A 14,995-nucleotide genomic window follows, 5' to 3' on the forward strand; every position below is an offset into this window, starting at 1 on the left:
AATGAGCAGTATATAATGTTATGGAAAAATGAACCAAGCCAGTAAAGGAAGCAATATGTACAATAACAATACATTAGTAAGTGCCTTGTATTAGCTTTCTCTACATGATAAATGGATGCGGACAGCACACATATAACATCCGTGTGCTGTCCACATTTTTTTGCGGCCCCATAGAAATGAATGGGTCCGCATTTGCAAAAATGCAAATTGAAAATACGTTTGTGTGCATGAGGACTAAGTGTGTATACATATGTACATAGCTATCAGTCACTGATAGTTGACCGGGGTGGTCTTAAAGGGCTATCTCACTTCACCAAAGGCACTTACTAATATATTGTGATTGTCCATATTGCCTCCTTTGCTGGCTGGATTCATTTTCTATCAGATTATACACTGCTCGTTTCCATGGTTACAACCACCCTGTAATCCAGCAGTGGTACTCGTGCATGCACACTATAAGAAAAAATGCCAGCATCTCTGGTGGCCGGGACCATGGTAGCTCACGTAAGCTGGTGCTTTTTTCTATAGTATGCAAGCACAGCCATGCTGCTGGACTGCAGGGTGGTCGTAACCATGGAAACTTTCTCTGCATAATAAATGCTATTTGCTGAAGTGGCAAAACCCCTTTAACCACCTCCGGACCGCTGTACGCACAGACGCGTCCTGGAGGTGGTTGATTCATTCCGAGTGGACGCGCCGGCGCGTCCTCTCGCGATGGCCGAGATTTCCTGTGAACACGCGCACACAGGCGCGCGCGCTCACAGGAACGGAAGGTAAGAAAGTGGATCTCCAGCCTGCCAGCGGCGATCGTTCGCTGGCAGGCTGGAGATGTGATTTTTTTAACCCCTAACAGGTATATTAGATGCTGTTATGATAACAGCGTCTAATATACCTGCTACCTGGTCCTCTGGTGGTCCCCTTTGTTTGGATCGACCACCAGAGGACACAGGTAGCTCAGTAATATGTTGCACCAAGCACCACACTACACCCCCCCCCCGTCACTTATTAACCCCTTATTCACCCTTGATCACCCCTGATCACCCCATATAGACTCCCTGATCACCCCCCTGTCATTGATTACCCCCCTGTCATTGATCACACCCCTGTAAAGCTCCATTCAGACGTCCGCATGATTTTTACGGATCCACTGATAGATGGATCGGATCCGCAAAACGCACACGGACGTCTGAATGGAGCCTTACAGGGGCATGATCAATGACTGTGGTGATCACCCCATATAGACTCCCTGATCACCCCCCTGTCATTGATTACACCCCTGTCATTGATCACCCCCCTGTAAAGCTCCATTCAGACGTCCGCATGATTTTTACGGATCCACTGATAGATGGATCGGATCCGCAAAACGCACACGGACGTCTGAATGGAGCCTTACAGGGGCATGATCAATGACTGTGGTGATCACCCCATATAGACTCCCTGATCACCCCCCTGTCATTGATTACCCCCCTGTCATTGATCACCCCCCTATAAAGCTCCATTCAGACGTCCGCATGATTTTTACGGATCCACTGATAGATGGATCGGATCCGCAAAACGCACACGGACGTCTGAATGGAGCCTTACAGGGGCATGATCAATGACTGTGGTGATCACCCCATATAGACTCCCTGATCACCCCCCTGTCATTGATTACCCCCCTGTCATTGATCACCCCCCTGTAAAGCTCCATTCAGATGTCCGCATGATTTTTACGGATCCACTGATAGATGGATCGGATCCGCAAAACGCACACGGACGTCTGAATGGAGCCTTACAGGGGCATGATCAATGACTGTGGTGATCACCCCATATAGACTCCCTGATCACCCCCCTGTCATTGATTACCCCCCTATCATTGATCACCCCCCTGTAAAGCTCCATTCAGACGTCCGCATGATTTTTACGGATCCACTGATAGATGGATCGGATCCGCAAAACGCACACGGACGTCTGAATGGAGCCTTACAGGGGCATGATCAATGACTGTGGTGATCACCCCATATAGACTCCCTGATCACCCCCCTGTCATTGATTACCCCCCTGTCATTGATCACCCCCCTGTAAAGCTCCATTCAGATGTCCGCATGATTTTTACGGATCCACTGATAGATGGATCAGATCCGCAAAACGCATACGGACGTCTGAATGGAACCTTACAGGGGAGTGATCAATGACTGTGGTGATCACCCCATATAGACTCCCTGATCACCCCCCTGTCATTGATTACCCCCCTGTCATTGATCAACCCCCTGTAAAGCTCCATTCAGATGTCCGCATGATTTTTACGGATCCACTGATAGATGGATCGGATCCGCAAAACGCACACGGACGTCTGAATGTAGCCTTACAGGGGCGTGATCAATGACTGTGGTGATCACCCCATATAGACTCCCTGATCACCCCTCTGTCATTGATCACCCCCCTGTCATTGATCACCCCCCTGTCATTGATCACCCCCCCTGTCATTGATCACCCCTCTGTAAGGCTCCATTCAGACATTTTTTTGGCCCAAGTTAGCGGAAATTTTTTTTTTTTTCTTACAAAGTCTCATATTCCACTAACTTGTGTCAAAAAATTAAATCTCACATGAACTCACCATACCCCTCACGGAATCCAAATGCGTAAAATTTTTTAGACATTTATATTCCAGACTTCTTCTCACGCTTTAGGGGCCCTAGAATGCCAGGGCAGTATAAATACCCCACATGTGACCCCATTTCGGAAAGAAGACACCCCCAGGTATTCCGTGAGGGGCATATTGAGTCCATGAAAGATTGAAATTTTTGTCCCAAGTTAGCGGAAAGGGAGACTTTGTGAGAAAAAAATAAATAAAATCAATTTCCGCTAACTAGTGCCAAAAAAAAAAAATTTCTATGAACTCGCCATGCCCCTCATTGAATACCTTGGGGTGTCTTCTTTCCAAAATGGGGTCACATGTGGGGTATTTATACTGCCCTGGCATTCTAGGGGCCCTAAAGCGTGAGAAGAAGTCTGGGATCCAAATGTCTAAAAATGCCCTCATAAAAGGAATGTGGGCCCCTTTGCGCATTTAGGCTGCAAAAAAGTGTCACATATCTGGTATCGCCGTACTCAGGAGAAGTTGGGGAATGTGTTTTGGGGTGTCATTTTACATATACCCATGCTGGGTGAGAGAAATATCTTGGCAAAAGACAACTTTTCCCATTTTTTTATACAAAGTTGGCATTTGACCAAGATATTTATCTCACCCAGCATGGGTATATGTAAAATGACACCCCAAAACACATTCCCCAACTTCTCCCGAGTACGGAGATACCAGATGTGTGACACTTTTTTGCAGCCTAGGTGGGCAAAGGGGCCCACATTCCAAAGAGCACCTTTCGGATTTCACAGGTCATTTACCTACTTACCACACATTAGGGCCCCTGGAAAATGCCAGGGCAGTATAACTACCCCACAAGTGACCCCATTTTGGAAAGAAGACACCCCAAGGTATTCCGTGAGGGGCATGGCGAGTTCCTAGAATTTTTTATTTTTTGTCACAAGTTAGTGGAAAATGATGTTTTTTTTATTTTATTTTTTTTTTCTTACAAAGTCTCATATTCCACTAACTTGTGACAAAAAATAAAAACTTCCATGAACTCACTATGCCCATCAGCGAATACATTGGGGTGTCTTCTTTCCAAAATGGGGTCACTTGTGGGGTAGTTATACTGCCCTGGCATTCTAGGGGCCCAAATGTGTGGTAAGGAGTTTGAAATCAAATTCTGTAAAAAATGACCAGTGAAATCCGAAAGGTGCTCTTTGGAATATGGGCCCCTTTGCCCACCTAGGCTGCAAAAAAGTGTCACACATCTGGTATCTCCGTACTCAGGAGAAGTTGGGGAATGTGTTTTGGGGTGTCATTTTACATATACCCATGCTGGGTGAGAGAAATATCTTGGCAAAAGACAACTTTTCCCATTTTTTTATACAAAGTTGGCATTTGACCAAGATATTTATCTCACCCAGCATGGGTATATGTAAAAAGACACCCCAAAACACATTCCTCAACTTCTCCTGAATACAGAGATACCAGATGTGTGACACTTTTTTGCAGCCTAGGTGGGCAAAGGGGCCCATATTCCAAAGAGCACCTTTCGGATTTCACTGGTCATTTTTTACAGAATTTGATTTCAAACTCCTTACCACACATTTGGGCCCCTAGAATGCCAGGGCAGTATAACTACCCCACAAGTGACCCCATTTTGGAAAGAAGACACCCCAAGGTATTTCGTGATGGGCATAGTGAGTTCATAGAACTTTTTATTTTTTGTCACAAGTTAGTGGAATATGAGACTTTGTAAGAAAAAAAAAAAAAATCATCATTTTCCGCTAACTTGTGACAAAAAATAAAAAGTTCTATGAACTCACTATGCCCATCAGCGAATACCTTAGGGTGTCTACTTTCCGAAATGGGGTCATTTGTCGGGTGTTTGTACTGTCTGGGCATTGTAGGACCTCAGGAAACATGACAGGTGCTCAGAAAGTCAGAGCTGCTTCAAAAAGCGGAAATTCACATTTTTGTACCATAGTTTGTAAACGCTATAACTTTTACCCAAACCATTTTTTTTTTACCCAAACATTTTTTTTTTATCAAAGACATGTAGAACAATAAATTTAGAGCAAAATTTATATATGGATCTCGTTTTTTTTGCAAAATTTTACAACTGAAAGTGAAAAATGTCATTTTTTTGCAAAAAAATCGTTAAATTTCGATTAATAACAAAAAAAGTAAAAATGTCAGCAGCAATGAAATACCACCAAATGAAAGCTCTATTAGTGAGAAGAAAAGGAGGTAAAATTCATTTGGGTGGTAAGTTGCATGACCGAGCAATAAACGGTGAAAGTAGTGTAGGTCAGAAGTGTAAAAAGTGGCCTGGTCTTTCAGGGTGTTTAAGCACTGGGGGCTGAGGTGGTTAAAGGCTATGTACACCTTTGGGGGCAATTTTTTTAATTATTACATTATACTTATTTTGACCTAAAAATCACTTTTTCAATTGGACTTTACTAACAATATGGAATCCTTTTTTCTGTACAGAGCTGACATGCTCTACTCGCTTTCCGTCATCTGAGGAGCAGAAGGACTTCTTATCTCTGCTCTCTGACCTTATAAACACTCATTATAGCTCAGTTCTTGTCTGACTGATAAGAATGTGGCTTAAGTAAGTGTTTATGACCTCTTAGTAGTTTAGAAAGAAGGCTTATTAGATGACAGCACAAAGTGACAAACAGTTAACCCTTTGTGACTGAAGAGCTCAATAATTTTAATAAAGACCAATTGGAAATTTAAATTAAGTTAAATTGACTCCAAAGGTGTACATAGCCTTTAAGTCTCCCTCCAGCAGAGTATGCTCACAGAAGGGTTGGAATATATGAATCAGGCCTGGAGATTTGTAGGGTCCAGCACTTCTGGGGGTCAGCTTTAATTGCTGCTAAATAAAAAGATTTTTCTGCTGTTGCCCACCATTTAATAATGGATTATGGGTATGTAAACATTCATACACAATGTACTTATGTCTGTTCACCTTGGTAATAAGATACATACATATTTTCTACTAAATACTGCTGGACACCAGATGTTAGCCTATCTACGAACCTAGACCACCAGGGAATCTTGTATTAACTCTTTAAACTACTCTAGACCAGGTGCCAGCAACCTCTGACACTCCTTGCATGCTCCATTCACTTCCGTGGTAGTTCCAAGAACAGCCAAGGAAGTGTGCATGCTGGGAGTTGTAGTATCATGGCAGCCGAAGTGAAATTTGGATGCGTCTTAAAATCTTTAGATCTGCAGAATATGGTACATAGATTGCTAAGAGTATACATTTTTGTCACAAATATAAAATACCAAAATAACGGTTTCTTCTCATTTCAGTGCCAACGTTGTGAGAAGACGTTCATGAATCATTCCTATTTGCAAAGCCACATGACAAGGAGACATCCAGAAGGTGCATATCTGGTAACAACCGCTGTGTAATCCGTATCCTGTACTTCATGTGGAAAATGCACATTTTGTCAGTAGTCGCAGTCAGGACGCTAGAAGCCATTTAATGGTCCTTTAAGTAGTTATCCCCTCCCCGGGGATTCTGCATCAGAGCGATATATTCAGTGGGTATGGCAGTAAACCGACCCATAGGATACCATTCACCCATCGGAGGCCCTAAGATGGCCCTTTGGACAGCTCCAGCAAGTTGGTGTGCATAGAAAAGCCCAGCAAGCTGTACAGAGCATGCGGTATAAGCTTCTCTTGTTAGCGCTTTACGTCAAAGCTATACGTCAGGAAATCTTATCCATGTGTACCGCTAACAAAAGGCTCAGCGCAGTGTGCGCAGCATCCTAGGTGGATCCTCTCACCAGCAGTCACTTCCTGACATCCTTCATCGGTGGGAGTTTAAGGCCTCGTTCACACAAGTGAGTTTTCCGTCCAGATGCTTTGTGTCTTGTGAACGGACAGCATCCGCACTGAATCCTGACCCGTTCATTTCAGTGGGTCTGTGTACATGAGCGTCGCTGACCACTGATCATCTGTGTGTTCTGAAAGAACCGCAGCATGTCCTGTATTGTGCGTCTTTCATGCATCCCCAAGGAAATTAATGGGGCTTAATGTGTGAAAAATGGAAGGCATCCGGATGCAATGCATTTTTGACTGATGGTTACTAGGAGATGAGTGTAAGGCTACTTTCACACTAGCGTTTTGGTTTCCGTTTGTGAGATCCGTTTAAGACTCTCACAAGCGGTCCAAAACGGATCAGTTTTGCCCTAATGCATTCTGAATGGAAAAGGATCCACTCAGAATGCATCAGTTTGCCTCCGATCAGCCTCCATTCTGCTCTGGAGGCGGACACCAAAACACTGCCTGCAGCGTTTTGGTGTCCGCCTGACGATGCGGAGGCAAACGGATCTGTCCTGGCACATAATGTAAGTCAATGGGGACGGATCCATTTCCACTGACACAATAGAAAACGGATCCGCCCCCCATTGACTTTCAATGGTGTTCAAGACGGATCCGTTTTGGCTATGTTACAGATAATACAAACGGATCTGTTCTGAACGGATGCAGACGCTTGTGTTATCTGAACGGATCAGCCTGTGCAGATCCATGACGGATCCGCACCAAACGCGAGTGTGAAAGTAGCCTTAGGCTTGTTTCACATTTGCGTCTGCCGATCTGGCAGGCTCTTCCGGCCAGGAGCAGCCTGCCAGATCAGGCATTGCCAGACGATACCGGAATGTTGTCCGGCCCCATTAACTATAATGGGGTCCGTCAGTGATCGGGGAGCGATCTGGCAAATATGCTAAGAATCGGCCAGACAAATACCACTATGCCGTGACAGTCTGCCGGCAGTGTGAAGCAAGCCTTATTCTTCACAGGCGTGAAAAGTGCATCAAAAACTGATTGCGGCCGCGTGAGAAAAACTGAAACACTGAACGCAATTCCAGACAAAAAAGCGACTCAACTTCTGTACAAAACCATGAGTTTTCCCCTGAACAGATCCTGACTCGTTCCGTATCGCCCAATAGGGTAGGCATGTAATACTATTAGACCGACTTCACACAATGTAAAACCAGGAGGGGATTGTGAACACAAGAAAATTAAAAATTGTACTCCTGTCTTCTAGATAATGAGGCCTAGGTCCAGACAGAACCGTTTACTGTGGCCCGGGCCCTGCTCTTACATGGCGATGTAATGGATAGGCTTACTCCCCCTCGGCACAGCATCAGAATTCATAGCATTTTATTATCTTTATCAGAATTTTTGCTCCTGAGAACATCCTTCATATATTCAATATTTGGAGTGTTCATTGCATTTCGACAAGCAGCTTGTGGTCAGACGACGGAGCGATGAGAAGTGCTTGGTACAGATGTTTAGCAGCCCCTTACGAGTTCTGCTCCGCTGGCTCTCTTCCTCATGTCAGACATGGATGCCCTCGCTGATGAACAGTACCACCCTGGCGTACACTAGTCAGTAAAAGAGGAGAATGGATGTCAGAAGAGGTAGATCTGGCCATGCAGATAACTGCAGTCTTAGGAAACCATTCTCACTGAACAATAAAGCCTTTCCCTGTGCTCGGCAAAGTTCATGGTTAGCCAGCTGCTTCAGCGATATCTGCTCATACAGGAACATCAGAACAGTATTAGGGCTCATTCACACGACGGTGCGGACCCATTCACTTCAATGAGGCCTCAAAAGATGTGGACAGCACTCCGTGTGCTGTCTGCATCCGTTTCTCCATTCCGTGGTCCCGTCAAAATTTTGATTCATGTCCTATTCTTGTCCATTTTGCGGACAAGAATAGGCATTTCTATAAAGGGCCGTCCATTCCGCAAATAGCGGAAGGCACACGGGCGGCATCCGTGTTTTGTGGATCCGCAATTTGCGGACCGCAAAATACGGCACGTTCGTGTGAACAAGCCCTTATAGTGAGGATAACACCACAAAATGACCAGTAGCTATGTCCTCCAGGTCCTTGTCAGCTACTTTATCTTTCTGGGAAAGGTTCTGACTGGAAATATACCTAATATGCAGTGGGAACAACTAAACAGGACATGGTTACAAGGGATTGAGATTTTTGGGAAGTACCTGTTTAAAGATTTCTGGGATTCATATATTGATGGCCTTTCCTCAGGACTCCAGGCACCCCCACCGAACTGCTGTTCAAAGACGCCAGGACCGCATATGGCGCTGTGCTTGATTAGCGCACCGGAGCACCACAGCCACGTCAAGCAGCTGATCAGCTGGAGTGTCAGGAGATCAGATATTGATGATCTATCCTGAGGACAATACAGGGGTCCTGGAAAAAAAACTTAAAAGTACCTGTTATATTGCAGGAGGAGAGAAAAAGCCAGACCGCTTAAAAAATGTTCATTCTTGGTGCAGTTACCGTGCGGACACCTTGGGAAACTGCAGCGGGAGCCTGCTCGCGGTTTAGCTTCAAGCAATGAAAAAACATGTTCACAATCTGACGTGTGAACATGCCCTTCGGCAAATTTCACACGAGCGAGTTTTCAGTCTGGATGCGATGCACGTAGGGAACGTATAGCATCCAGACTGAATCCTGACCCATTCATTTCAATGGGTCTGTGCACACGAGCATCATTTTTCATGCATCATCTTTGCATTCAGGAAAAATCGCAGCATGTTCTATATTGTGCGTTTTCACTCAGCTCTGGCCCCATAGACATGAACGGGGCTTGTGTGAAAAACAGAAGACATCTGGATGCAATGGATTTTTCACTGATGGTTGCCGGAAGGGTTGGGGGGTTTGCATCTGTGCGGAAAAAACTGAAAGACTGAACGCAATCACAGATACGAACTGATTCATGCAAAACCAAAACGCTTGTGTGACAGAGGCCTTAGGGTGCTGCCATACATACAGGTTTTTTGATGCAGTGTTTGTATCCAAAATTAGGAGTGGCTTATAAAAGGAAAGAATGTATTGAGCACAGATGCAACCTCTCCTCTTTTTTGGCTTTAAAAACTGCATCCAAAAACCTGAACTTGTGGCCGTACCCTCGGGGTAGTTCCAGGTGTGGCATCCCGTAGGCGGCCATTAATAATAAGCAAATAATTTACTATCAAATTTGTACTGATTAATAATATGGCTGATCATTGTATGTACATAATGACATTCATTTATGGCTTTTACACTTCTATGTTGACCTAAAGCAGGGGTGCACAACATGCGGCCCACCCAGAGCCATGGTTTGCGGCCCCCAGCCTGCTGGGCAGAAACAGAGCTGATCGTAAGAACAGCTGTGTTTCTGCCCGTACCGCCGCACGATTGAGCATTACAGCTCCTGCTCCCGCACTGTAGCAGGCGCAGGATGGGTCCCCGGCTGTCAGTGACAGCAGGGGAGCCAAGGAGAAGGCAGAAGCAATGTATCAGCGCATTTGCCTTCTCCTCATACAGGTGTGCGGCGCGCTATGCAGTTTAGACCCGGCGATTACGTGATCGCCGGGTGTCATATATAAAAAATTTGCAAAAAGATGTAAAATAAATAAATAAAATATAAGTAAAAGGAAACTATAAAAAGGAAAAAGTGCTAAATAAAATTGTTCACTGTCATATTATGTGGCAAAAATATATTTTAAAAATAAATAAAGTGATGATAAAAAAATATATATATAAAATAAATAAAATACAAATAAAAAAGGAAAATGTGCAAAATAAAAAAGTCTGTATCCCCCAAAGGTCTTTTTGTAGCAGAAATATATATATAAAAAAAAGTTTAAAAAAAAAGAAAAAATAGTAAAATACATAAAAGAAAAAAATGCCCACACCAACCAAAACCATTACAATTATCACCCCATTTATGTGAAACTATACTTATTGTATAATAAAACGATCCAACACATATAGGGAACTAATTATAATATTTTGCATATTTAAATAATAAGCTATAGTTTGAAAAAAAATTACTTAAAAAAATAAAAATAAATTGTACAGTTTCCCCCTAATAAAACTAAAAAAATATATTAAAAAGCCCTGTGTTATGTAATAAAAATCTGCAAAAGTTATTTTGGTAGTCCAAAAAATAAAACAGTTATAAGTGTTAGAACCACATGTGCTAAATCACACAAAAGTGACTGGTCATTAAGGCCTTTTCAGGCCTGGTGATTAAAGGGTTAACCAATAAGTGCTTACCCGGCTAGTAAGGCCTTATACACACGACCGTACCTTTTCTTTTGGTCCGCAGGACACCAGCCATATGTGTTCTGCATTTTGCAGAACGGAGTAATGGAGGCGGACAGCGCACGGAGTGCAGTCAGCATCTTTTTTGGCCCCGTTGAAGTGAATGGGTCCGCACCCAAGCCACATAAAAAATGCGGGTCAGATGCGGACTAAAACAATGGCCGTGTGCGTGAGCCTTCAGCGAAAATGCTTACTGGTCATTTCAGGGCACCTACAGCAAATCTGGGGGGCAGAAGGTGGTATTACCAGTGAGCGACGTCCTCTGCAGTGTAAAGCACTCATTAGTGAATAGGAGGCAGGAAGGAAACGTCGCCACTTAAAGGAGTTTCCTATAGGGTTGCATCGGGTATCAAAATTTCGATACCCAATCGATACTTTTGTGCCAGTATCTATTCAGTACCGGGATTTGCGTTATTGCGATACTAGGATGTGCTGCTGCGCAGCCTGGTATCTCCTCTTGTAAGAGAATATGGCGTATGCCGCGCTCGGCGCACGCTATGTTCTCTCCGGCCAGACAGTAGAGAAAGAGGGAGGGAGTCCCTCACTCCTATGACGCGGCTGCCACTGAAACCAGTGAAAAGAGCAGGCTCTGAGGCTGCCCGCACCACTGCCACCAATGAATGTGCGGCTAATTAAAACAGGAGGGAATAAACTCTCTGTTCTAGTGAGCTCGGGGAACAGCGGCAGCAGCAGCCTCCTCCTCCTCCTGAGTGTCTTGTCCTGTGCTCCTCAGCGTCAGCCCAGCCCCAGAGTCAGTGTGCATTAGTGCATAGCAGGTACCCCACCCCCACACAGTGCAGGAGTGATTAGCCCTCCTCAAAATAAAGGCAAAAAAAAATGATGTATCAGGCAGCCAGTAAAATTGGGGTTAATGTGACTCATTAACCCCTATCTTGCCACTGCCATGTTTTAAACATGATGGGGGTCACTTTTGGACTGGACCCCACATAAATAGTAAGTGACCCCCAAAGTACCGTCTCACATAATGAGATTAATGGGGTTAATGTGAGTTACAGAATACAGGCCACTTATTAATAGGAGGCACATGGATTGGAAGTCAAAAGACTGTACCAATAGCAAGTGACTGTCCATGTAGCTCATGCATTAACCCCATGTTGCCCATTATGCAAGGATATGGATACTTCATAGGGTTTGGGGGTTATCACTAGGAACGGACTTCAGCGGTGAAACACTGCTTGTGGCCACAACACAACTGAAGCCAGTCATTGGCTGGAGCGGAGCATGTGACTGTACCCATAGTCAAACCATGTGAACAGCGCAGGGACCGGAAGAAGGAGACAGCGGCAGGCAGCAGGTAAGTATGAACCCTCTGTTTCAGGACCATGCTGCAGGAACGTGTTTACCAGGAAATCTCTAAGCCCCTGTTACACGGCACGATATTCAGGACAATTACTGGGAACAAGTCTTCATAGGAACGCTCATTCCTGATATCTGACCGGAATAATTGCGTCGCTGATCAGCTGATAAGCAAGGAATCACTCGTTTGTCGGCTGATTTTCATACTTTATCAGGATGAAATGTACAATTATCGTCAGCACATCTCACCGTGTAATCAGGAATGTGCTACCGATTATCAATAGAAGTGAATGAGGGAGGAATGACTGTGGTGGCGATCATTCCTCCCCAGTAACTTTGTATTAGCCTGTGTATTAGGCTGATGCAAACAAGCGCTGATTAACTTTTTTATTGTAGCCCCTTGAAATGCGATGTGACAATGTGGCTCCCACACCAAAAGAGGTTGTGCACCCCTGATCTAAAGGGAACCTGTCATCATGAAATGCAATGGACTCTGCAGGCAGCATGTTATAGAGCAGGAGGAGCTGAGCAGATTGCCCCCATTGTCTTATAGGTGCAGTCCCACCGGTGGGACCGCAACTATATCGAGAATGGATCCCCGAAAGTGGTGGAGGGCGCCCTCCATTCATTTTCTATGGGGCTGCCAAAAATAGCCGAGCGCTGGCTTGGCTATTTCTGTCGAGCCAATAGAAGTGAATGCGAGCGGTGGCCGGTCTTGCGCCGTGTGCTCCCATTCACTTCTATGGGGAGAGCGCTTGGTGGTGGCCGGACCGGAGTCCTCCAGCCACCACCTTGCGGGGCTCCGTTCTTGATATAGGTGGGACCCGCACCTATAAGACAATGGGGGCATATCCTAGCAATTATTGTCTGTGATGAGACAACCACGTTAAGAGTCATGTGGGCGGTCCTACTCACTGATTGACATCTGTATATCATGTAGAGCTGTCAATCAGCAAGTAGGACCGCTCACATGACTCCTAATCACAGAGGTTTAAATGAAGAACAAAAAAAGTTTACTGAATCTTTTCCCATAAACCTATATATTGTTCTGCTCAGCTCCTCCTGCTCTATAACACGCTGCCTGCAGATTGTGCTGCATTTCATGATGACAGGTTCCCATTAGGTCAACATAAAAGTGCAAAAGCCATACATGAATGTCTATAAAACCACAATTGGAAAATCCCCAGCTGCAGGCACTGTGGTGCAGCCGCCCATTGAAAACAAAGGCTTGTGGCAATAATCCGACGTGTGAACATACCCTAAAACCACTGACAGGTGAAGAGGGTGACAGGTATCTCCTTACAATAGCGCCTGTCAAGTGGTGGGGTATATATTAGCGGATTGAGTATTAAAGGCTATGTATACCTTAGTGGACAATTGTTTTAAAATTGTAACTGCTGTTGAATTTTTTATTTTTTTGTTAATGTGTAGGGACAGTGAGAGGGAACATTTTTGTAATGTACTTTATTTAGGAAAACGTTTATTCATGGAAGAAAACGTTGTCTGAAATGTCCCTGGGCACGGTATTACGATTCAGTGTCACTTGGAGGGTGTATGGTGGCAGAATATGGTAATCAGTGCCGTCTGCATCCTGATAGCAGCGAGGGCTCGGCCCACACTACAAAGCCAGACTTCTGCTTCATCTACAGGATTTTTTTCTATCTCTGACCAGAAGGCATTGAAAGAGATAAAGGAGATCAAAAGCAGATGAAAGTGGTTCCCAGATCGGTTTGGTTTTCCAGCTGTATAATAAAAGACATTTTCAGGACGTACACAGTAAATGTGCCCAGGCTGTGGGATGGCAGTGATGCTTAAGACTGGGAGACTGAGAAACAGCCGGGTGCACTCATCCCGGAACTAAATGTGCATTAATTGTGTTCTCTTTATAAAGGAAAGCAAGTGATCCAGTCCAGTAATAACCTGCAGTATGAGGTAAACTGTCTGAAGGAGGAATTACGGCTTACTAAAAGTCAGCTGGAGGCAGAACAAGCCGCTCACTTAGAGAAGCTGTCACAGGTAAGATGTCTTCAAGGGTGAATGGGGATGCAGTACTAAATCAGCTCTGCTGCTCCCCCATTCTCAGGATCAGTGAGGGTCTCAGAGGTCGGACCACCCCTGATCATAAAGTGTCCCAGGAATTAAAGCATGGCAGTATGCAGAAAGAACACACACAACTACATTACAGTTTGTTTGGTTTCATAGTGGTATCTTGGTTTTCAGTTAAAGGGGTATTCCGAGTGTTTGAAGTTCTCCCCGATCTCCTCCAGTTCTCATTTTAGTTAATGGGGTCAAGCAGGCAGGTTGCACTTTTTGGCTTTGCTCGATCCAGGGAGCTCCAGCAGGCTGCTTGATGACTCTAATGCTTGTGTAATACCAGCCTAAGGGAAACAAGTTGTAGGCGATGTTGCCACCATGAAAAAAAATCTGACCCAAAAAAATCATGACCAAATGTCACTTTGTAGCCTTTACCTTAAACATGTATTTTAAACGTCAGCATGGAAACAGGTGGTGCTTCATATTGCTGGAAATTCCCGCCATGCTACATGTGTATTACAATACGCCCTATGCATGTTTATTTGCTGACCTTCTTGTAACTAATCTTTGCATATGATGGATGCAGTTGCTATAGATTGTATATAGGGTGGCTACTATATTTATTATACGGCTGTCAGTTTTGTATTTTAAATTTGCATGAATCCCTTTTCTATAGATCCAGGAACATGAACATAAGAAAACAATTGAACAGGGTCTTCTGAAAAAGTTTGATGATTGGAAAAAAGAGGAAAGAGAGAAATTTGATGATGAATTGAACAAAGTAAGGGAGATGTTTATGAAAGAGCTTAAAGAAGTGACATCTAAGAACACCTCTTTAGAAAATGTAAGTCCCCGTTTCTGGTTTCATTTTATACAGAGACATAGTGATTAGATTCCATCACTTTCACGCTTAGCCAAGCGTGTATGAA

General features: G+C 44.3%; 1 protein-coding gene across 1 annotated transcript in view; it reads left to right on the plus strand.

The window, feature by feature from the left end:
* Positions 1-14,995, plus strand: part of DZIP1 (DAZ interacting zinc finger protein 1) — a 65,262-nt gene that overhangs the window by 14,839 nt on the left and 35,428 nt on the right. Inside the window, exons 3-5 of the mRNA XM_040425309.1 lie at positions 5,897-5,969; positions 13,924-14,048; positions 14,743-14,910. Of these exons, the coding sequence (XP_040281243.1) occupies positions 5,897-5,969; positions 13,924-14,048; positions 14,743-14,910 (366 nt within the window). The remainder of the gene's footprint in view (positions 1-5,896; positions 5,970-13,923; positions 14,049-14,742; positions 14,911-14,995) is intronic.

Source organism: Bufo bufo, chromosome 3, assembly GCF_905171765.1.
Source record: "Bufo bufo chromosome 3, aBufBuf1.1, whole genome shotgun sequence".
NCBI classification, from domain to species: domain Eukaryota; kingdom Metazoa; phylum Chordata; class Amphibia; order Anura; family Bufonidae; genus Bufo; species Bufo bufo.